General features: G+C 36.2%; 1 protein-coding gene and 1 pseudogene across 1 annotated transcript in view; one reads left to right on the plus strand and one right to left on the minus strand.

The window, feature by feature from the left end:
- LOC149173324 (mRNA-decapping enzyme subunit 2 pseudogene) overlaps positions 1-21,102 on the minus strand; it is a 31,378-nt pseudogene extending 10,276 nt beyond the window's left edge.
- LOC149173325 (uncharacterized) overlaps positions 21,025-26,350 on the plus strand; it is a 193,391-nt gene continuing 188,065 nt past the window's right edge. The window contains exon 1 of the mRNA XM_089426662.1: positions 21,025-21,885. Within this exon, the coding sequence (XP_089282788.1) occupies positions 21,310-21,885 (576 nt within the window). The 5' untranslated portion in view covers positions 21,025-21,309. The remainder of the gene's footprint in view (positions 21,886-26,350) is intronic.

Genomic DNA, 26,350 nt, shown 5'->3' on the forward strand with positions numbered 1-26,350 from the left:
CCCGTTTTAAGCATGATCCTGCGACCTAGCGACTTGGAGAAGGACTACAGAGTTGTGATTCAGACAGGTCACACCTCCTAACCATGCTTCTAGGTTCTTGAACGTGATCTTGTGACCTGAAGAGGTATGGAGAGGTGCAATCGCATATCCGAGGAATTCGTAAGCCAATGCGACCTATGGATGTCGCATACTCGCACCACAGCCCCAGTCGCACTTCCTAGACACCTGCCTGAGGGCTTGGAGTGAAACTTAGCGACTAGTAAGAGAAAATGACCGATGAGGGATGTGATTGGTCGCATAGTCGCATTTGAGTAGAGGTCACACTCCTAGTTGCTTTCCTGAGGGCTAAAAGTGCAACTGGTCGCATAGTCGCATTTGAGCAGAGTTCGCATTCCTAGTTGCTTCCCTGAGGGCTCAAGGGGCGACTTAGCGACTGCTTCGCTTCATGAACCTAACAACATCAAGACTCTTTACTTTTGTGTCCCTTTAGTGACCTAGTGAAATTCTTCTAACTTGACAGGCCAATGACTTCATCCATTAGAAGTTTAAAGACTTGCGTGAGACAGGTTCACCAAAATCTCTACAAAATCAGTAGAAGGGTATGAAGGATTGGTATGGGCATGCTTGTAACTGCCATAGGCACTTTCTTAACTTCCTGTGCAACAATCGTGAATCAAAACTTCTTGCTTTGGCAAATTTGGTGGAGTTTCTAGTTCCTTGAGTATCTCACTAAGGCTATGACTCATAGCATGTACCAGTTCCCTTGGAGTGCTTTTAAATGTACCCATACTATGATTTAACCTTATAATATAGTTGTGCTCTCCTTTAAGCGTACATGGATAGTCGTAGCCTTCTGTAATGATCACCCAACCCACCATGATATTACAGTTTTGAAGATGTACATTTTTACACTAATATATGCCCAATCTAGCTTGTGGTGTATCAACATGTGCCACCTTTCATTTACTGTCATCAGCACAATGGTGCAACATACTATTTACATAGCGTTGAGGCATTTGTTATGAAATATTGGTATGGTATGCTTATAGCATGCTACCTCTAGGCGGAACCCTTTTTGTCTGACACATAGGCGTTGAGATTACTACACAATCCGCATGACAGCTCTTAAGGTGGTAAAAACAAAAAAAGACCATAACATCGCTATGTGCACCCTCGACTATTCAAAATCATTGTGTTAGTAATTGATTCAAAAAATCATTTTGTTGGTAATTTGTCGTGGGTACCTTTGAGGCGACCTATCCACGCATACACATGTTATGTGTGTTCTTTGAGGGTTTCCACTCTAGCGCTAGCGAGGCCCTGAAATGTGAGTTTCATAGCGTTTTCCTTCGCCATCTCATTGGCAGATATATGCACATAAAGAACCTCTATTCCCATATAATGTTGATGTGTGCTTCCCAACACATTCTATAATGAGATAAGACTTGACATGAATTGTCGGAAGGCCCTTTAGCTTGTCTTTATAGTCATGAAACGATACCATTCTTTGGAAATAATTCATGAGGCTCAGCTAATTTCATTTTAGGGTATTATTAGTGTAGGTATTGCATCGATCAGTGTGTATCCAAGCCCACTCCACATTCCCTAAAAATTCAATAAAAAATAAAAATTAGTTTACAGATATGATACTTTTCGTGTGAGGGCATGAAGGTAAATAAATGACAAAACAATTTCCCATGCCTAAGCGATAAAGAAACCAGCTTAACAAGTTGTATGGGTTGAATTAGGTGCGCCAGAATCTAGAGACCAACTCAAAAATTGGGATCTTATTGAGATTATTAATTATAGGTGATACTCAAGATGATGATGTAATTATGACACCAGCTCCTTGAAGCATTAGTGAAAATGCATTCAATGGGTCATGGACCTAATCACCACATGACTTAGGAGAAAATATGAAATTTTATGTTTTCAAAGGTGTAATAAGCATGGTTTCATAAACCCAATATGGTTGATAGAGAACCTGAAAGAATCCTTTAGATATTGGCACAATGTACTACCACCACATTGCAAGTGTCTTATGAGAAATAAAGCTCGAAGGTGCATACATCATTAGAGCAATAACCCTTTAAGGTGACTTTATAAACCATTATGACTCAGCTTGTTTGAACATTCTCTTAGTGATTAACATATGAAGTAGAATGCCAAGCTTTGGAGGCATAATCTCTCCTGCATAAACAAACCTTATCTTGGGAACTGAATGCCTATGTTCATGGACATTAAAGGAATGATGGATGTGATTGATGTCATTGAGAACCATTAAAGCTAGGTGCGGAGCAAGTTGAGTGATGCGAGCCAAAGTGAAGCTCAAGAGAACTAGGTCTAACCTTACATTCTTGGTCATGATCACATGGGTTTTTATAATATAAGGATGAAACCACAGCTTTCCAAACCCTAAATTATAGTAACCCTAATGCATATTTTGAGTAGCACCATCCAAGAACCTAGGGGAATAAGTCTTGCAATGACTCAAACCATGATGTCGTGCGATGTCAATGAGAATGTGACCCTAGAGACATGTAAATTGAGTAACAATAGGCAGAGGATTACTCTTTTGACAATCCAGGGTTTCTCCCGAACCCTAATATTGTCAATTGTAAGGAAAGCCAAGTTGAATGCATGCTTGTCCAAATATAGACAAACTATTGATCACAATGCATATCATGCAAAGATGAGTTTCAAAATCATGGGAAACTCTTAACGCATCAATGGAGCTATTTACCTTCAAAAACCCTAAGGCGATCTTAAGGCCTATTTCTGAGATAAAACATGATGTGTGGATGCAATGTATGAAGCGTGAGTGGGTGCATAAACAGGGTTTGCTAGGAAGGGTCGCAGGGAGAGTAACCGGTTGAAGGCCTTCTCAAAACCCTAGTAGCCTAGGGCAAGCAATCAGGTACCCAAAATTTTGGATATGTCCAAAAAATTTGGGTGTTGTTGTAGCAGCTACAATAGTTTCCTAAGATGTATGAGTTTTTGGTGGTGCATCTTAGCCTTTTGTTGTAATTAGTCACTTTTCAAGAAGACCTAATTATGTTGTCTTTTTCACTGTAATGCATTGATTGATACCAAATTACCAACTTAGAGTTGAATCATTGAATTAGGATATTGGTCACCAAAGACATTTACTTGGACAATCCATGTTTTCCTTTATATGGCTTGTTGTTTTAATGTTGTACATAAGATATTGTCTCAATTCTTACAATCCCTTTTACATAAAGGTTGTGGTAGGTCACAAGGCCAAATTTAAGGGATGTGATGATGGGATGTTTGAAACAATAAATCAAGGTTTTAAATTAGTTTTGACATGAAAAGGATTTTGGGGACAATTGCAATTGGATTTTGTTTACCTCATTTTGGATTTACTACAATTGAGTAATTAAGAGTTGAGATGAGTTTTTAAGAAAGTTAAATTGATTTTGGTTTGTAGGTATATTTCTATTTGTATTGTTAACCTCCTTCTAGCTCTACTGTAATTGTTGAGCCAAGGGGAATGGGATTTCAAAGTTTAATACCTTATTTGAGGGCAGTGGGAATTCTTTGAAAGTGTACTTTTTCTTTGAACCATCAAAGAAGTGTTTTGATATAATTTTCATGACTTATGGGAGTATATTATGGTGATCACTTGAATACCCTAACAATGATATCCCTAATAATTTCATCAATTGTTATTATTTCTTGGAGTAAAATAAAAACATCATAAAATAATTGGGGTCATTAGATGCAATGAAAGGGATTTCCTTAGTATATTTCAGTGATATCCTCTCTCTCCTCTTGCCCTTGTAATTCAATCTTATACCACAGGTCTCACATATTTTTATGATATCTTTCTACATAGTATTAAGAAAGCCCATATATATGGCCCATGTATGCTCGAGCCTTGATCTTTGCCAAGTCAAAAAACTATCTCATGCAGAATATTCTTAATAAATGAATAGACCTTATAATAAATAATAATAATAATAAAAAATTAATGCTAAATTGATAAGTTTGGACATTGTCAACAAAGTTTATTCTATTTTCGACATTAGTTTGGACATTGTCAACATAGTTTATTACATTTTCGACATTCTTTGTTATGTTATGTTGCTCAGTCTGAAGGTGGATGTGTTTCTAATGAAAATAAATTTTTTGCTCATTACCTGATATCTATGTTCTCACACTTTGGTTGGCCAAATTCTAGAGATGTTATTTTTGTATTCCAGAGATGTGAAATTTCGGTTCTATTTGTATTATGTTTTACTTTGCATCGATAAAGAATCAAATACACAGGTTCAACATACAGTCAATGTGTGTAAATATTTTGATACATTTGGTATGTTTGAGTCTTTGACAACATGGCTTATTTCTCAAGCACAAAATGTGTAAACCAGAGAACTATAAATGTCAATGATGTTCTCATCTAAAGGGTGCCAATATGTAGCCTTGGTAGTTTTACTAGTGAAAACTTGACAATTGAAAAATGTGTAATGCCTTTAACTACCATTTAACACAATTGAATTGGAAGAAATGAACAGTTGTATTTACTAAAAAATTGAAATAGAAAACCAGAGTGTCGCCACGTCATTCAGAATATAAGTTTGATCACAAAGATATCACAATTTTTAATTTTTTTTAAAGATGATGATTTTGATGAAATTGAAATTCTAAAAAAACTAAATTAGGTATTTTTCAACACCATTCTGACTTTGTAACTGAACTAATAATATAAATAAAATCAAGGGTGGAAAATATGCAAATTGGGGAAACCATATGTCGTAAAAAAACACCTGATAAGGAAGATGTGACATCTTTTATTAATGCTTGAAGTCATCTAGTTTCTCAAAATACATTTCCATAATGTCCATAAACCTGTCATTAACCTCCGCTAGGCCCCTCGGGTCTCTGACCACCAATGCCCCTATTTATTTCAGAGACTCCATCACTTCCTCGCAATAAACTCTTCAAATCCAAACTATACTCAAGTTTTCCATTTGGGTTACACGCAGGCTCAATTGGGTCATGTTTGGAGTCAAACCCACATCCAAATATGCCTGTGGATTTCAAGTATGGCTCCAAATCAATCATAGGGACCTCCATTTCTCACTTTCTCAAACACCCAAAAATATTTAGTGGCTTTTAACATTTCCTTACAACAACCCTAGTCCTTGTTGAAGAAAATGTAACTAGGTTCGGTCTTCATGATGACATGATCTTTAAATGATGTAATAAAGAGAATAAATTATTTTTGTATGCCTTGCTACATGGGTTTCATGAGCAAGAAGTGTCACTAGGTAAAATACTTCTTCTTGATGTTTTTAGGATTTTATTACTATTTCAAAGAGTCATGTCATGTGTAGAGTAGCTCTTTAAGAGCCTATGTAAATTATATTTAGGTTAATGTTGCTCTCCAAGAGCAAGCACACCGAAATCTGCAAGCAAAACAATGAAGAAATCTTATGTCTGATCCAAAAATGAATTAAATACATAAATGGAAGTCACGTCGGCTCAAGGAAATGAAATGTTGGTTCATGGGATTACGTCGGCTCAAATATATGGCACAAATCACTATAAATACCCATCTAGGGTCATCTAGGGTTAACGCGGAAAGAACAAGAGGAACTCGGGCTTTTCTCTCTGAATTTTTGTGTGAATATAGGTGTAGGGATCCGCAATCAAGGATGGAAAGATATCGCATTATCTTTCTGAGATTTCGCATTTATAAGGAGTCGCAGGTCCGCATTGTATTAGGGCATCTTTGTCTAAAGGCTTGACTGCACCTCGGATGGGTATAAGGAGCAGTCAAGCTGGATCCCGGATAGATAGAGTAGCAAGATCTCTGAATGGATAGACAGTCTCGGCATAGAGATGTCTCTGAGGTACAGTCTTGGCGTATTGAAGAACCGCAGTCACAACAGTGACATAGATGATGAGAATCATGACGGTGAAGGAGAGTAACGGTCTCAGCATACATGTAGGTGTAGTCAAGATGGAACTCGAATGGATGGAGTAGAGATCTCATACTCGACATACCTAGTAGATCTCGGATGGATGAAGGAGATAGGACTGCGGATCAGGACATAGTAGTAGCATGAAGTATGGATTAAATATCAGTGTATCTATACTCTACTTAGATCTCAACTTAGTGATATACTTGGCTACAATATTGATGAGATCAAAGGCGTAGTCCTAATCATTGTCATCTCATTACAATGAACAATATCACAGTGACAAGAAGAAACAGTCTTGGTGAATAGTAACAACTACAGTCTCGACATCAAGAGAAATGGTAATGATCCATAACGTTATCACAATCTTGATAGATGTAAGACTCATAGTCTCAACATAAGGAGGATCACGATGATTCCTCAGTTATCCTTACAGTCTTGATCATGAAAAACACTCTTGGTATATGTTCTCAGCTAGAGTATGGTGATGGAGATATGATGAACCAATCATCATAGTATTAATCACAACGAATACCTCAGTGACTTATTGAAGAAGCAAGATCTCAGCAGTACAACAGAGTGATGACTTCAATGATGCAGCAGTCATGTTGACCTCAACAGTGTTCGAGCAAAAGCATTGATGTCTTGGTCTTAGAGAGGCAGAATGTGTCAAGGCTCATGGTCTTGGTATTCGTCAATGGAATCTCTATTAGAAGAATTCTGCATGGGTTTTACTCTCCAAGAGGGAGAGGTTTTGGCCTTGGCAGAAAGCCAAACATTTGTGTTCTTGTCTCTTTTGTTTTGATAGCATTTTGGTGAAGTGAAAACACACACACTAATAATGAATGAAAGATCAAGAAAAGATAAATTGTATAAATACTTCACAAATTGTTATCATGCATTAGAAGAATCATTGTAATTTCTAAATGCCCTAGATTCTTCAACATGGTATCAGAGGGAGGGTTCAACAGTCAAAGAAAGGGAAAAAAAGAGACATTCAAAAATCAAGATTCTAGCAAGCTCAAGGATGGAAAATTAAACCCTAGTCATGATCAAACCCTAGATTAGAGATCAATCTACAACAACAAGGGTTCTGGATCTTAGGGTACGTGACAACAGTTTTGACAAGTTCACCTGCAACATCTTAGTATCTCAGTTTGAATACTTAAGATATTAGATTTCAAGGGGAACTTGATTCAAAGGCATATATAGGAGTGCATATGGAAAGGTTGATAAGATATTACTATGGAAATATTACCTGAAGGACAAATCAAGGAAATAGGGAGCAATAAATCTCCATTATGAATGAGATGATGTCCCTTTCAAAAGGATCCTATTAAAAGTCCTTGCATGATATGATCATGGTAAGAATATGCATCGTGGTATCATGGAAATAAGAGCTCGTATGAATCATGAAGAAAATAGCTCTTGGGAATCTCATTGAATATCAAAGGAAATGAAGAAGTCATCCAAGACAAATGGAACATTTGCCAGATAGGGATATACTAGATCCTGAAGAGTCACTGATAGAAACCTCAGCGGAGGATCCCTTAGTCTAGGAAGGCAGCAAGAGCTTCATCAGGAATCCCAACTTATGGAAATCATGAGATGAAGGATTGATGACATGATGAAGCAAAATCATGGGATTGAAAATTCATTCAATCAAGAAAGCTGCCAAAAGAAACCTGAAGGAATAATGAGGTGTACATTCTGGTATTTGTTTAATATTGTAATCTCATGTCATATGGTTGCAGGTAACATAGACCGAGCATGGTCCAAAGGGAAAAGATCTCCTCCTCTGAAAGATGCTAAAAGACTTAAGTCACAATATATGGAATCAACACAATATGTCCTCATATAAGGTATGAAGTAATTGATCACAATTGAGGAAATCTAATTGAAAGCTCCTGGGAATGAAATATGTGAGGATGGAAGAGATCGTGAATTATGCAACCATGATGAAGGCAATCAACATCCAGAGGATCAGGAAGACTTGACCAGGAAATCTCCTGGAATGATGTGAAGACTTTGATGGAAGTCTAAAAAGATGAAGACACTTGACAACAAATATCGTTGGGAGATGTGTCAACATGTATACAGGATGTTGATACCTACAAGGAGATGTCATTGGGAAAAGGCCATCACCAAAAGGTAACATGTGATTTTTTTTTGGTGTCTAACCTCTTGGAAAATTTTGGGTATGTGTGCAGGGCCAAGGTAAGGAGAGTTGTGAAGAATGTCACAACTATGTACCTTTTGAATCATTGTTGAAGAAAAAGGTGAAGATAGATGGCCCTACGTGGAAGTCCAGATGTAAATCCAAGAAGGATACTTTCCAAGATGACATGACAGAGGAAAGTAATGGATGAATGAACCCTATGTATGGAGAAAATTGATGACATCGAAGTCTTGGATCATCAATCAACTAGAATACCCTATAAAGCACTGATGATAGAGTCAATGGGTAAGAGGGAGCTCTGGGAGGTTCCTATGAGTAAAGGAACTCGAGCAAGTTTTTGAGTGAAGAGAAACTTGGAACTCGTCCCTGGTTAAGAGGGAGAGTTAGACACGACATTCTTGTCTTCAGTTTGGAAGAAAGAATGGAGGATTGTGTAATCATCTGGCATCTGACACTCTTTGAGGATGTGGTAGGGCATCCAAGATAAGAGTGGGCAAGAGGACCAATATTCTTGAGGGTTGGGAACCCAAGATGAGAATAGTCCTAGTGGGGCATACTCCAAGAACACCCGTGTGGGTATGACCCTTAGAGAGACAATGATGATGTGTGTCTATCAGTCATTGGTCTTGCCAACATTGTGCTCTGATCTAAGAGAGAGATGGAGTTTTTAGTCAAGGCCTTGCTATATGGAAACAATGTTGGCTGAAATGATGCTATAACAGATGGATTGCAAATCTGATTCTTATTATGAGAAATTCTTCAGATTGAGAATGACCAGTACCATTATGAATACCTCCCTAGTTAAAAGGGAGTGTTGAAGAAAATGTAACTAGGTTCGGTCTTCATGATGACATGATCTTTGTAAATGATGTAATAAAGAGAATAAATTATTTTTGTATGCCTTGCTACATGGGTTTCATGAGCAAGAAGTGTCACTAGGTAAAAGACTTCTTCTTGATGTCTTTAGGATTTTATTACTATGTCAAAGAGTCATGTCATGTGTAGAGAATCTCTTTAAGAGCCTATGTAAAATATATCTATGTTAATGTTGCCCTCCAAGACCAAGAAAAATCCTCCAAGAGCAAGCACACCGAAATATGCAAGCAAAACAATGAAGAAATCTTATGTCGTCTCCAAAAATGAATTAAATACATAAATTGAAGTCATGTCGGCTCAAGGAAATGACATGTCGGTTCATGGGATCACGTCGACTCAAATATATGGCACAAATCATTATAAATACCCATCTAGGGTCAACGCAAAAAGAATAAGAGGAACTCAGATTTTTTCTCTCTGAATTTTTGTGTGAATATAGGTGCAGGGATCCACAATCAAAGATGGAAAGATCTCACATTATCTTTCTGATATTTCACATTTATAAGGAGCTGCAGGTCCGCATTGTATTAGGGCATCTTTGTCTAATGGCTTGACTACACCTCGGATGGGTATAAGGTGCAATCAAGCATGGATCCTGGATAGATGGAGTAGCAAGATCTTTGAATGGATAGACAGTCTCAGCATAAAGATGTCTCTGAGGTATAGTCTTGGCGTATTGAAGAACCACAGTCACAACAGTGACAGAGATGATTAGAATCATGACAATGAAGGAGAGTAACAGTCTTGGCATACTTGTAGGTGTAGTCAAGATGGAACTCGAATGGATGGAGCATAGATCTCATACTCGACATACCTAGTGGATCTTTGGATGGATGAAGGAGAGAGGGTTGTGGATCAGGACACAGTAGTAGAATGAAGTCTGGATTAATAATCTCAGTGTATCTATACTCTACTCAGATCTCAACATAGTGATATACTTGGCTACAATATTGATGAGATCAAAGGCACAATCCTAATCATTGTCATCTTGGTGCAATGAATAATATCACAGTGATAAGAATAAACAATCTCGGTGAATAGTAACAACTACAGTCTTGGCATCAGGAGAAATGGTAAGGATCCATAACGTTATCACAATATTGATAGATGTAAGACTCACAGTCTCGACATAAGGAGGATCATAGTGATCCCTCAGTTATCCTTACAGTCTTGATCATGAAATGCACTCTTGGCATATGATCTCAGCTAGAGTATGATGAATTAGTCATCATAGTATTAGTCACAATGAAGAACTCAATGACTTAATGAAGAAGCAAGATCTCAACAGTACAACAGAGTGATGACTTCAATGATGCAACAATCATGTTGACCTCAATGTGTTTGAGAAAAAGGATTGATGCCTTGGTCTTGGAGAGGCAGAATGTGTCAAGGGCCACGGTCTTGGTATTCGTCAATGGAATCTCTATAAGAAGAATTTTGCGTGGGTTTTCCTCTCCAAGAGGGAGAGGTTTTGGCCTTGGTAGAAAGCCAAACATTTGTGTTCCTATCTCTTTTGTTTTGATAACAGTTTGATGAAGTGAAAAACACACACTAATAATGAATTAAAGGTCAAGATAAGATAAATTGTATAAATACTTCACAAATTGTTATTTTGCATTAGAAGAATCATTGTAATTTCTAAACGCCCTAGATTCTTCAACAGTCCTTGGCTAGATTGTTATAAGTGAACAAAGTTTACAAAACATCTTATTCATATTCCTTATGGTCATTATGGAGGCCTTTGTTCTGGTGACACTCTGGTTTTATGGAGACCTATTTCTTAGAACCGTTGGAGCTAGCATGTTTAAGTAATATATGGGTTTATAAGGAGGGAGGTGGTGGGGATAATTCCAATAGTCCTTCTATAGAACTCTACTTCATGATCCCCTTTTATTACAGGGACCAGAGTCGCTCTTGATGTGCAAAGATCAGAAGCCTCGTTCCTTTCAGTATGGTATTATGCCCCCCATAAGGTGACATCAATGATGAAACTTTACATGTCAGAGAGTTTCCTTTCGCATTCCCACACTCCTTATCGACTTTCCTTTTCACCTTTTCGTGCAATTGCTAGTATATTTACCATCAATTACTTCCCATCATACTACTGGTTACTACCCACCAAAATTTACACAAGTCCTTGTGCTTGAGGAAACAATTAATTTATCCACTTCACATTTAAATTTATTAGTTCCTACTGAAGCAACACTATATGATTCATTTTTCTATTAACGAGTATTTGACCAATGCAAGTATAATGTTTTAAACAATTTTTTGAAGCATAATTTCTAACTTTTCTTGTAACACTTGTTTTAAACTAAACTAGATCCATCTTAACTTTGGGTCTATTAAGCGCCGTGAGGGATTAAACCTCTCATGGTGCAAACCTAATTTTTGAGTGCAAAATTTGAGGAAATGTTTGCACCTCGAGAGATTTGATCCCTCTCGTCCCTTAATAGATCTGAAGTTAAGATGGATCTAGGTTGGTTTGATATATATAATCTCAATAGTTAAGATAATCTACTTGGAGCTTCATTCTTAGACCGTAAAACCTAATAAGCTTATCTATTATACTGTAAAACCCAATAAAAATATATACCTCTCTCTTTGCAACATTTGAGGATATTAACTATCGTTGGATTAATTTTATTTTTATTGTTATCATCTGATCTCCTACATAAAAATCAATAACAACTGTATCTAAACTAAGTTGTTATGAACATCTGAGAGACATATTCCAATGATTTTCATGGAGAGGTTAAAATCCATGGTTGACACAGTCTAAATTGAGCAACTCCAATAAATTTTAATGCAGACAAAAAAATATAAACAAAATGTAGGACTACATGCACCAGTTTTTTTTTTTCATGCTCCTGTTTCTCTTCACACTGAAGAGTAAAATTTAAAACATTAAAAATAAAAGAATAACATACGAAACAACCTCGAAAAATCTAATATTTGAAGGATAAATAACAAAGTGAGCAAGGTTGTTTTTCCCAAGTTTTACTTAGAATGCATGCAGTCAGAGGGCTATAAAGCCTTCGTGTAGTGTGCCTTTATTAAATGGTTTCCTTTGCCAAATTAGATATGAGGATTGCTCAAGGTTACAATATTTGTTGTGGAAATTAGGATTTATTTTGATCTAACTAAAATATTTTATTGCAATGAATGTCTCACATTTAATGAATAATATCTTTAAATAAGCCAATCAAAAAATACCATGGGCAAAACCATAAATAGGCTACATTACATAACACCATGGGCAAAACCATTGGTTGTGAAAACCTGGAGCGCAAAAACCTTCATCCATAATTTTACTATTTTATCTCAATTTCATTAAAATTATTAACCATTAAAACCTACATCCATAATTTACTATTTTATCTCAATTTCATTAAAATTATTAATCATTAAAACCTACATCCATAAATTTATTATTTTATCTCAATTTCATTAAAATTATTAACTATTAATTTATTTTTATTTTTTAAAGAACACTACGGGAAAAACCATGGGTTGCAAAAACTGGAGCCTAAATTTTATCTCAAGTTCATTAAAATTATTAATTATTAAAACCTACATCCATAAAATTACTATTTTATCTCAAATTCATTAAAATGATTAATGATTAGTTTTATTTTTATTTTATTATATATTTTTAAAGAACACCATGGAAAAACCATGGGTTGCGAAAATCTGGAGCCCAAACAACTCTGGTAAATTTACTATTTTATCTCAATTTTATTTTAATTATTATAATTATTTATTTTATTTTTTGACTAGGTAAAAATGTTTATGTAACATAACAAAGGTATACTTATGAGCCTGACATTTAAAAAATATTCACATATTTAATTTCTACACATCTAATAAGGCCTACACATTTACCCCATATTGGGTTGTAGAGCGTCTCTCAACGTAATGAATTGTTAATTTTACATTCAATAGACAATTAAAATTTAACCATAACCAACCTAGATCCATCTTAATTCTGAGTTTACCAAGGGCAGAGAGGGATCAATTCTCTTTTCACTCTAAAAGAGATTTTCATATCAAGATATTTAATCCCTCTCTACACTTGGTAGATTCAGAGTTAAGATGAATCTAAGTTGGTTTAATTTCCCCTTTAAATAGGCTATATTCCACATTAATACCATAGGTCAATACCATGGGTTTTGGTAAACTTGGAGCTCAAAAACCACCAGTAAAAATCTTTTATTTATTTATTTTATTTTGACCAAATTAAAACATAACATTATATTATATTACAACATCCTTACTACACTGAGTTGGAGAGAACATCTCATAACAATCAAAATTTAACCTCTTACTTTTTTTTTTGCCCCTTGAGGTATGCCAATTTTGTTCCCTTCCTAACTTCAGGGTGTGCCCGTTTTACTAATTATTTATAATAATGAATTTAATTAATTTACCAATCCACTCCATCACATTACACCTGATTCAAATTTATAAAAGCTCTATGCTCGGTGATTTTATCTCTTTATCTATGCTCGGTGATTTTATCTCTTTATCTTTGACCACCGCTCTGTCACATTCCACCCGATTTAAATTTGTAAAGATGTCACGCTCGATCATTTTATCTCTTACTTTTTACCACCATAAATCTCCTCCCCCATTCTTTCTCATCAGTCTTAATTAGAACATTAATACCTAAACCATCTCATTTAAAAAGAGAAACAACATCCTCCATCCCATTCAGAAAGATAAACCGCTCCCAACCTCAACTCCATCTCCCTAAAGGTAAAACTGAAGCTCCTCACCCTTACAATTTAAGCCAAATAAATTGCGATACAACTCTAGTCTTCAATCTTTCATATTCAAACACGGGCCCAAACATTATAATAGTTCTAATGGGCAGCTGAGAATTAGGCACAAAGAGAATTATGCCTAAGGGAAAAACCCCTTTTTAAGGGAAAACGCAGTGAAACTCTTATTCTCTAATAGAATGAAGTCAAAGTGATACAATCCAAGACCTTTAGATCAAGACAATGACCTCCTCCAATCATCAAGTCAACCTCCTTTAAAGTAGACAAACTCTGCCAAAGTCAACAAGAGTCAACGCCCTTAAGATTTGCTCCAATTGGAATTTTGGCCTCCTACAATTTAGAACTTCCGACCTGTAATCACTGCATAATTTTCAGCCCTGCAACTTACCCAGAACCCTAGAAAAAATCACACGTGTGAGAGAGAGATGCCCAAAACTTCAATTTTTGTTATTCCTTTGATTTGTCCTTCTGGTCCTTGAATTCACACTTCTTTTTCTTCTTACTTCACTCTAGATTGAAATTGTGGATATAGGTCAAATTCTCCTTCTATTTATATTACTTCCATAAAGTCGAATTGCCCCAAACAGAGTCGAATTCATCAAGGTAGGGCCGACTTAGTGAGGAGGTTTTATGACTGTTTTGAATCAAAATATTTTTTCTTCTCATGATACAAAAGCCCAAGAAGGGTCTAATATATATAATAATAACTCTTATGACTCAAGAAAAACCTAGAAGTCTTCAATGGAGGTTTTGATCTAATGAACAAGTGAAAAGAGCATGAAACACATGCTTCAAAATAAATTTTAGTTTTTCTTCTTTTTTCAATTTTACAATAAATAGATAATGATAAAGTACAATAGCAATTATGAAGACTGACCATAATTACATTTTCAGCAACTACCAACGTTAACTCTGGATCTACCAAGCATCGAGAGAGGTTAAATCCCTTTTCACTCTAAACGCTTAGTAGATCCAAAGTTAAGATGGATCTAAGTCGGTTTAATTATTAATAATGGATAATTATAATTATTAAATCCCTTTTCACTTTAAAAGAGGTTTGCACCTCAAAGGATTTGATCCCTCTCAAGCTTAGTAGATACGAAGTTAAGATGGATCTAAGCGGGTTTAATTATTAATAATGGATAATTATAATTATTAATTTTATGTTATTTTTATTTTTGTGTAATTTGACCTAGTCAAAATGTTTTAATTAATAATTATAGTTATTAATTTTATGTTATTTATTTTAATTGTATTTATTTTATAATTTGAGAGAGTGAAAATGTCTACATAACATAATATAACATAACCAATAACATCTCTTCCATACTTGGTTGGAGAGCGCCTCTTATGTGATATATTCCACATGAATACTATAGGTCAATACCATGGGTTCTTGTAAACTTGGAACTCAAAAACCACGAGTAAAATTTCTTTTTATTTTTTATTTTATTTTGACCAAATTAAAACATAACATTACTTTATGTTACAACATCTTTACTACAATGAGTTGGAGAGAACCTCTCCTAACAATCAAAATTTAACCTCTTATTTTTTATTTTTTCCTGCTTGAGGTATGCCAATTTTACTCATTCTACCTCAAGGGTATACTTGTTTTACTAATTTTTTTATAATAATGAATTTAATTAATTTACCAATCCGTTCTACCTCGAGGGCATGCCTATTTTACTAAATTTTTTATAATAATGAATTTAATTAATTTACCAATCCCTTCCGTCACATTCCACTTGATTCAAATTTGCAAAGCCATCATGCGATTCCGTTTGATTTCATCACAGAGAGAACAGCTAAAGATGGAGCCCATGGGGTTTTGGGGCAGGGCATTTATGAGCAGAGCAACATGGTGAGCAGTATGGTCAGCGATATAAGCAGAGCAGTGTGGGCAGCAGCGAGAGCAGCGAGCAACGAATAGTGAGCAGTGTGAAAACAGGGAGTTTTTATGTAGCGGAAGTATTGAGCAGCGAGCAAGCAACAGTAAATGCATTCAAACATGACAAAGGAACCAGAAATTTCAGAACATGTGGAAACAAATGATTTAGGGCAAGTGAAAATTGCCTCATCCGCCAAAGCTGGGAAGTGGGTTTGGGTCAATGCCAAACAATATCGGGGCATTTTAAAACGAAGAATAGCCCGTCTAAAATGGGAGCAAGCAAGGAAGAAACAGTCTAAAAAGAAAAGTAACCGAGTCCTTCGCAAAAAGCACTCAAACAAGTCTCCTCCACAAGCACATGGCAACAAGAAGTCCAAAGGAAAAACCATTGATGATTTTGCCTTATATAGTCCCACATCCACACCTCTCACCTGGTCATCTGATCTTTATGTGAAAGAATTGTTAAATGCAAAACAAAGGTTGGAGGTTTTAGAAGCTAAAGGGCAGGAAAGAGATCATAAAATTCATATAATAACGGCTAAGAACAAGGCGTTAGCAGAAAGCAATAAAATTTTAGAAGAACAAGTGGCATTGCTACAGGAAGCTCTCCTGATAGGGAAGACAAAATGGCAATGCATGAAGGCGAATGTGAAAAACATAAAGAAATTTGTAGTGGAAAGTACAGAGGTAGTGAATGTGAAATCATCCTAGGATAAAGGGAAAATGATTGTCCAAATAAACAGCCATGAAGAGAACGCAAAAGAAGAAATGAAAGAAGATTCCACCAAAATTTCCAAAACTTGGGCTCAAGTTATTAGCAATTCTGCTAATAAGGAAGGAGAAACAAATATTCAGGTTGACAACATGCAAGATAGTGAAGGCAAGGAAAGACAAAATAGGGCAGCAAACATAATTATTAAAGGGGTGAAAGACTATGGAAAAAATGAATGTACTCTTGACCTTGCAAGAGACTTCTTGAAAGACAAGTTGTTATGGCAAGGAAAAATATGCCAAGCATGGAGGGTGGGTAAGTTTAACGGGGAGAGAGCCAGGCCCATAAAAGTCATTATGCCTAGCTTGCGTGATAAATATATTATTCTAAGCAAGAAACATCTCTTGAGGGGTTTTCGTTTTTTCCTAGAAGAAGATTTAACTGTAAAACAACAGGTGGAAAGAAGAGAGGAAATTTTAAAGGTTAGGGCAGCGAGAGATGAAGGAAAGAGAGCATGGATTTATAAAGGAAAAGTCGTGATAGCGCAATTTGGACCTCCTTTCAGAACAGAGCAGCGATATGGTAATAAAGAAGAGGCAACAAACTCTTCAACAGGAAATCGGAAAGCAAGGTCAATATGGGAAAACAGGGACAAAGACTCAAATGTGAGTCTTGCATGTCAAAATAAATAGCAATCAAGTCATACCCAGGTTTCCTTAAGATTAGTTTGTTGGAACTGCAGAGGTTACCCATGGAGATGAGGACCTGGGTTAGGGCCTATTGTGGAAAACAAAGACAAAATTTGCCTCATAGAAACACATGAGCATGAAGGGTGCAAGACACCTTCGTTTGAAGGATACTGGAAGATGGCAGTGTGGAACAAGGCAGCAGGGAATGGCAAAGGGCACAGGGGTATCATGGTTTTAGTAAGGGAGAAAGAAGGTCGTCTCATTCAGTTAGAAAAAGAAGACTCAAATAAGCAATTCATTTGGTTTAAAATATCAGAAAATGGAAACCACATCAGAATTGCAGCATGCTATTTTGCGCCAAAGGTTTCAAAAATCTACAAAGGCAGAGGGCTTGACCACAAAGATCCATTTGCAGCTTTAAAAGCGGATATTGCAACATATTCTTAGCTAGGTGAAGTCCTTATAGTGGGTGATTTCAGTGCTAGGACTGCAAGTGAGCAAGCTAGCATTCTTTGTTGTAAAGATGATTGTGACCCTATTTGGCTTACAGAAGAAAATAATCATCAGTGGGAAAGAATTTCAGAGGACAAGGGCTGCAATCTCTTCGGTGAACAATTGCTTACTCTATGTGGGGCCTTTGATTTAGTCATTTGTAATGGCTTGACTAGATGGGCAAAGTCCAGTAATTTCACTTGCAATACTTACAATGGAGCAAGTGTGGTAGATTATGTAATTTTCTCGCATGGTTTGTGTGAGAAAATGGAAGAAGTTTTGGTTGGAGATCAGCTGTGGGATTTGAAATCAGATCACAAGCCAATTTATTTATGTTTCTCTTGGATTGGAAAGAAACAATTAGAGTAAAAAATTCAGCATGTCCAACAAAATCTCCCACAGGGCAGAATTCTTTTGACCCATAAAATTGTAATACCTTCAAAATGACGCTAGAGAGGCTCTTTGAGAAGGAGAAAATTACAATTCACAGCCTTAATAGTCGCGAATTAACACATTTAATTCAATGCGCACTTGCAAAGTGCAAAAGAACAAAAATTAAGAAGTCTGAAACAAATTGCTTTCCGGTTAATGCTTGGTTTGATGAGGAATGCAAAAAGGCAAGGAGAATGTGGAAAGAGTCAAACAAGGATAACATAAAAGCTCAAATCTTACAAGCATTTACTAAGCAAGAAAAAGACTGATTTCATGGTTTCAAGGAGGGAAGAACTAATTTTCCTTGGGAAAAATAATCCCAAATTATTTTGGAAGGAGCTCCAACCGAAAAAGATACAAATTGGAAATAATATTATAGCTTCTAAATGGTTTGACTATACAAGACAACTTTACGAGCAGGTTCCCAAGGTTGACCCTCCCCCCTTGGTCAACACGGATACTAAACTCTTCATGGTACAAGAGGTAGAGATGGGTATCAAGAAGTTGGGTGTTGGAAAAGCAAAAGACTTAGCTGAAATCCAAGCAGAATATCTAAAGTGGGGCTCAAAGATTCTTGCACCTCACATTACAAAAATCTTCAACAACATCATACAATAAGGACTCCCCACAGATTGGACAACTAGTCTGGCAATACCTCTTTTCAAGAGCGGCGACGTCAATAATCCCTCCAATTATAGGACCATCATGATAAACCCTTTGTTTGCAAAGCTATTTGGAAGCATGCTAGAAAAAAAATCAGCAAGTGGGCAGAAGAAAGAGATAAGCGTGCTAAAGGACAAGCAGGTTTTAGACCTAAGCATTCCACAGTTGATCATTGCATAACTTTAAGGCACATCATTGAAAAAGTTTGGGAGAAAAAGGAAGAAGTCTTTTGTTGCTTTGTTGATTTCAGAAAAGCGTTTGAATCAGTTCCTAGGGATAAACTTTGGCAAAGAATGGAGGAACTTGGGGTTCCTAAACATTTGAGAGCAGTTGTGCATAGGCTGCATGAAGAGGTGAAAGTCAAAATTAGAACTTCAGCAAGCATTTCTGAAAGTTTTAGAAGCGATATCGGGGTCAAGCAAGGTTGCCCACTGTCTCCTACCCTTTTTGGTTTATATATCGACAAGCTTGAGGAGTGGTTAAATTCGCAAGGGGGTGATGGTATCTATTTGTGCAAGTCTGTTATAAGGCTTCTTTTGTATGCATATGACCTTACTCTGATTGCTAAATCGACTCTTGGTTTGCAAGGGCACTTACTATCCCTTGAGCATTTTTGTAGAAGTGTGGGGATGCAAGTCAATATCAGCAAAACGAAAGTAGTGGTCTTCTCTAAGAAAAGAAAACATAACCAACATAAGTTCTACTTTGAAGGCAACATTCTGGAAGAAGTTGCGGATTACAAATACCTCGGAATTGACTTCAACAAAAATCTAAGCTGGAATGGTTGTAGAAAGAAAAGAACTTTGGGGGTTGGAAAGCATTTTATGCTTTTCAAAATAGGTGTAGAGAGGCAGAGTTATGGGACTGGAAGACCACTCAAACTCTTTTTGGGCTTCTAGTGATTCCGGTGATTCTCTATGGTTGTGAACTGTGGGCTAGCAGTACCTCCGACATGCAGTGGAGACAAATTGAGAAAATTCAGAAGCGTTTGATTACAAACAAATTTAAGATTAAAAGTGCAGTTCCTTATGATATCTTGTTAAGTGAAACAGGGACTGCTCCTATTGAAGCAATTGCTATGGTGCGAGTCATAAGGTATTTAAAAAAAATTGAGTAAATGGAAGAGGGTAGATGGCCTAAGGTTGTCTTTAATGATAGATTGTGCAAGAGCAAAAAAACTTGGACGCAACAAAATAACAAATGGTTTAGTAAATGGGAAATGGGGTATTTGCTTGAATGCGTGTCCCATAAACAACAAAGAGATAAAAGCTTTTGTTATGGAAAAGTTCCACAAACATACTTGGGATAAGGAGCTAGGAAGAAAGAAAAATTACTATATTGAAGTGTTTAATCCCACTCATAATCATCAATCAAAAGCATACATAGAGGCCAATATCTCTTGGAGAGCCAAAATTCTTATTGCTCAGTTAAGGACTAATTCTCATCAACTCCGTTGTGAAACAGGGCGCTGGAAAAGGCCAAAGGAAGTGTGGGAGGAAAGGGTATGCATTTTTTGTTCTTCCGGAAAAGTGGAAACAGAAAAACATTTCATTTTAGAATGTGAGGCCTTTAAAGACAACAGGGAAAGTTATGCAGATATGCTGGCAGCTAGCTCTTGGGATAATCTATTTAACGAGGGGTTTGTCGGGAAGATGGGAGCATTTATTGTGAAGCTTCACAAAAAAAGGGCCGAATACATCAAGCAGATGAAGAAGCAATCTATAGCCTCGTGGACGTTAAAATAATTTCTTTCTTTCTTTCTTTCTCTTATTTTTTACCATTAGAAATCTCCCCTATTCTTTCTCATGAGACTTAATCTTTCTCTACACTTCTTTGATTAAAAGTTAAAATAAATCTAAGCTAGTTTAATTTCCCCTTTAAATATGAATACAATAGGTCAATACCATGAATTCTTTAATTTCCCCTTTAAATAAACTATATTCCACATAAATACAATAGATCAATACCATAAATTTTAATAAATTTAAAACTCAAAAACCATATATATATATATATATTTTAATCAAATTAAAACACAACATTACATTTTAATACAACATCTTTACTACACTTCATTATAATACATCTTTTACTACAATAAATTGAAGAAAACCTCTCGTACCAATCAAAATTTAATTTTGAAATATGCCAATTTTACTTCCTTCTACCTCGAGGGTATGCCCGTTTTTACTAATTTTTTATAATAATGAATTTAATTAATTTGCCAATCCTCTCCGTCACATTCCACCCGATTCAAATTTGTAAAGGCGTCACGCTCGGTCATTTTATCTCTTACTTTTTACCACCAGAAATCTCCCCTATCCTTTCTCATCAGTATCAATCAGAACATTAATACCTAAACCATCTCATTTAGAACGAGAAACAACATCCTCCATCCCATTCAGAAAGGCAAACCGTTCCCAACCTCGACTCCATCTCCTAAAGATAAAACTACAGCTCCTCACCCTTCCAATTGAAGCCAAATAAATTGCGATACAGCTCCAGCCTCCAATCTTTCAGATTCAAACACGGGCCCAAACATGATAATACTTCTCTCGCACAGCTGAGGATTAGGCATAAAGATAATTATGGTTTTGAGTAACTGAGCAAAACTGTAATATATCCATTGTAGGAGGAATAATAATGGTGGGTACCTTGATTTCAGGCCAGCCCACATTGGCCTTTATCAGAAATAGTCCGAGTGGTAAAAGCAACAAGCTCAGTGGTAAGTATACAAATGGGTTTTCTGTTTACAGCATCTCTCAATTCGCCATCATAAGCAAGATTGAATCAGAAAGACTGAGAATCGTAGATAATTTAGCCACAGAGAGCGCCACGAAAGACAACAGCTGGGGAGATGAATGGGATAAAATGGTAGCAAAACACTCATTACTAGCCATTTCCTCAGAATTTGAGGACACGGGTTCCATGGATGATGCTTTACTCTGTTCAAAGAGACAGGTGATAATGGCAGCCCTGATTTTTGCATTATGTTCAGCAAACAAGCCCTCATATACTGCTGAAGCAGCAGAAGACAACGACGGGGATTCAACAAAGCAGTCCGCTAATTCTAGCGTTGTTTCTGATATCCCAAAGCAATCTGTGCCCAGTAAAAGCATTTTTGCTGGCCTTTTAGACACACAATCATGGTACCAGTTCCGAGGAGAGGGATTCTCTTTGCGTGTCCCCCCAGATTTTAATGATCTCACGGAGCCCGAGGTAATTGTCTTGTTCAGCATTATATTATTCCTGAACCACCATGTTTGTTGTTCGATTCCTTCATCACTATGATTTTGAGTTGGTGAAGCTTGGGGTCAATTGCTGTCCATGCTTACTAACCACTCACATCTCACGTCTCACTATGGCTTGGAAAGTCCCTAACAATGTCCTGGCCATCCTGGTACAGTACTGATCAACTTTCACTTGACAAGGGCTTTTGGGTTTTGCGGCTCGCTACTATGGGTAGCCTGCCTCATTCTAGCTTGTGAAATGAATCAAGTGCAGGATGGGACCATGTTCTGATGGTTCTCACGATTCGGATTGTTTTCCCTCCCCTTACTGGCTGGATTAATCATCTTACAAGTATTTGGTCATCATGGTCTAGTTATGGTTAGCGTGCGTGAGTGCCTGCATTTATGTGCATAAAATTGATTGCTACTGCAAAGAAGTTTTGCCCAATCGCGAAGTTTCAAATTGCTCCTCTATCCGGTGATGTTACAGCGGCCACCGTAAGATTACATGGTTATCTTTTTGGTTTCTACTCAGTTATGGTGAAAGATTTCATGTATATTGTTACATTGGTCACAGTCTCGGTCATCCATCAATTGCAACAGCCATGTATTGTCATGGTAGATATGGGTCACAGTCTCGGTCATCTATCAATTGCAACATCCATGTATCGGTCATGATATATACCATCTCCGCTAGGATGCTTAGGGAATCGTTAACGGTGTCACAGTTTTATCTGGGGTGTGTATACGGAGGAATGCCTGGACGGACAAAAAGTCGTCGGAATGTGGGCAAATTAATTCAATTTTTTTTTGTAGAGGTCGTGATTGAATCATGTTTTTGACGGTGGAAATAGATTCAGCACCATCAAAAATTTCTAGCAATTTTGTAGAGGTCGTGATTGAATCATGTTTTTGACGGTGGAAATAGATTCAGCACCATCAAAAATTTCTAGGGCACCTGAAATTATGAAGTTTGACAACCTTTACCTGAATTCATAAAAATCTCTGCCTTAATTTTTTAAAATATGACCGGAGTTCGAATAACTTTCAAGGAAATAAACATTATCGTTAGACTAAGGCGTTTTATTTTGTGATATTTTCTCACATCTGTGTTTGACAAACATTACTATTAATGACGTGCACTGTAAGGTCAATGCTCGTGTCAATTGAAATGGCGAGATACATAAAGTTCACATGTCAAGGAAAATTCTTAAAATACAATCCAGATTGACCGTCAAACCGTACAAGCTTGATCCTTGAATTAGGACTGCGGTGCCAATTTTGTTTGATACTAACAAAACCCTTCAAAGGACACTAATACCAGATACTCAACCCGTTGGTAGGATTCAACTGATGCTAAACATAAGGTCATATTTGCTTTATGTACGAGTTTAGTCATTGACACTTTTATCTAAGGGTCAATTTTAATAGACGTAAGGTCATATTTGCTTTATGTGCAGGTTTAGTCAATGACACTTATGTCTAAGGGCCAATTTTCATAGTTAGATCAAGTTACAGTTTGTTTGTGCACTATTACAAAATAAGCTAGATCACTAAATGAGGAGAGTCTAAATGAGGAGAGCCTGATAGGGTTGAACCATATAACTAATCTTAAAGGTTATATTTGCTTTATGTACAAGTTTAGTCATTGACACTTATATGTAATGGCCAATTTTCATAGACGTAAGGTCATATTTGCTTTATGCACAGGTCTAGTCAATGACACTTTATGTCTAATGTTGCGTTTTCATAGTTTGATCAATTTACAGTTTGTGTGCACTATTACAAAATAAGCTAGATCACTAAATGAGGAGAGTCTAGATAGGGCTGAACCATATAACTAATGTTAAAGAAGATACTCACAATAACACAATGATATTATTGATCAATAATTGTTGCATTAACTACAATGAAGTTTACCTTTTTCAATATCATTGTTCGCTGAAAAAAATAATTTTCACTTATGGATGTGAGGATAGACTGCTTTACATGAAAAGTAAACTTTAACATGTACTAAAGTCATAAAGTGACTTTATTACATAGTGAACCTTATATTCTAACTCACCCTCTTAAGGTCAACAATATTGACAGCAAAACTTACTAAATAAAGGCAAACACATACTGACTGAAAACAAAAAAACATCAAAACCAAACATTCTCTAGAAGATTATTCTTTGAAAACAATTCTGGGACTAGGGAGAGCTTGATCAAGCTAGCTCGTAATTTTCGTAAAGATGTAACTCCCAAGTTAAATTCTCAAGTTCCTAGTTTCCATCTCCTCAAAAACGAGAATTGTGAATCTCTCAAATTAAATTACTTGACAACAATCCATGTGCATGTCTCATAGCCTCATTATTGGACAACAATTTACATGCATGACTTAAAACCCTAACGAGAATTGTGAATCTCTCAAATTAAATTACTTGACAACAATCCATGTGCATGTCTCATAGCCTCATTATTGGACAACAATTTACATGCATGACTTAAAACCCTAATGAAGCATAATTCCCAAGATCCACAAATTCCCAAACTATTTGGGCAACCATCCATATTGCACTGTATGTACACCAGATGCATTCCTGTCTTCAAAGTGTAGGCTTCTTAAATGCATATAATTATAATGCCGTTTCTTCAATAAGATCATCATCACTATTAGCATCTAATGGATTTCCAACAATGGTTATGAGTTGAGATATCTTACATTGTTTATGTGGCTAGACATAGTGACTTCCACAACCATTTTGAATTTAAATAACTGTAGCTTCAGAGAAAATATTGCATTCACGACTACTATAGATAGCTTATTTAGATTATCCCAAATTACTTTTATGATTTTTCCATATCTATATGACCCAATTAAAAGTTTGAGAGAGCAAGACCAATAATAACTTTGGCTTTATCATCACTGTTCTGCCCTTCCAATCATTTATTTGGATTTGTCAGTGATTTCTTCATTTCTATTACAATTCTCCATAGGTTTCTGTTCATTAGTTGCATTTAGATTTTCACTTTCCAGGTGTGGAAATTGAAGCCAGAATATATTTACAGTGGCATCTCCATGTTTAATGTTATAATAAGAGAAATCTGAAACCACTCTTTGCTTGATCTGGAAATGCATGTTAACTAATTAAAAATTTCATTGGTGTATAGCTGCATGCGTGCTATATGACAACTAAAGGTAGTTACATTGTTTTGTACAATAGTTGTTGTAAACCTTTAAAAACAAAAAATACTAGAAATTGCATGACGATTGGGCAATAAAATTGTACGATGGCTCCTTCCGATGGTGGCTATAATGCTTACACCTTCACATGAGTAATTGTGCCCTCTTTCACTCAACATATGCCCTCGCTTCTTGGTTGATTCTCTTTTCAGGTGACATTGAAGTTGCAAGAGTGGAAATGTTGTCTTTCAAAGGCTCAAGACTTTTGATATGATTTTTTTTTTTTTTTTTTTTTTTGTGGGGCTATAATACCATATTACAAAATGAGCTAGATTACTAAATGAGAAATTTTTAGATAGGGTTGAGTCACATAACTGATCTAAAAGGAAGATACAATAGCACAATATGATATTATCAATGAATAATTGGTGCATTTATTACAATGGAGTTTACCTCCTCTTTGTTCGTTAAGCGAATCATTTCCACTTGTGAATGTGGGATAGACCACTTTACTCAAAAAATAAATTATAACATATCCTAAAGTCATTTGGTGACTTTATTACATAGTAAGCCTTATATTCCAACACGAGTATGTCCTTGTATATCCCAGTGTTGATAACATTGGCACGGGAAAAAATCAGCAAGGGTTTGGAAAACTTCTTCTTAGAAACATCAGCAAAAAAATTGGCAAACTGTTGCGAACATTAAAGAATACAAAATATATTTGTAAAATTTTCTGTTTCCCACCCCGGTTTTCAGTTTCACCTTATTTCTCCCATATAGTTAAATGCCCATTCCCATAGCCATACATTTAACAGACTGAAAAAATAAATATTGCTGAAAAACACAAATTCTGGAAATTTTTCAGAGTGCTGGAAATTGCAGAAATAAAAATCAGCAATTAAAAAACAGCCATAAAAACACATTTAAACTCAGTGATTTTTGGTCAACTTGACCCTGGAAAAACCCCCTACAACTCTTGGGGAAAACCAGTTTGAGAGCTCTTCTTTATTTCTGGAAAATGCCTTTTACAGAGAAAATTTTCAGCAAATAAATTTCAGCAAAAACAGAAATTTCCAGCAAGCAAAACTTATCTTTTTTCAGCCCAAACGACAATCTGAAAAATGCTGTAAGAGCTGTACAGACCGTACGGATGTACGGACTGTACGTATGTACGGACCGTACGGACTGTACGGACTGTACGGACGGCCGTACGGACTTGTACGGACAGCCCTCGGAAAAAGTGCAGAAAATCGTTTCTTCGATACTCGTGCTGAAAAATAATTTT

The sequence above is a fragment of the Pinus tabuliformis genome, chromosome 4_2 (assembly GCF_031772625.1).
Source record: "Pinus tabuliformis cultivar Carrire ecotype Pingquan chromosome 4_2, CPIR1, whole genome shotgun sequence".
Taxonomy (NCBI): Eukaryota; Viridiplantae; Streptophyta; class Pinopsida; order Pinales; family Pinaceae; genus Pinus; species Pinus tabuliformis.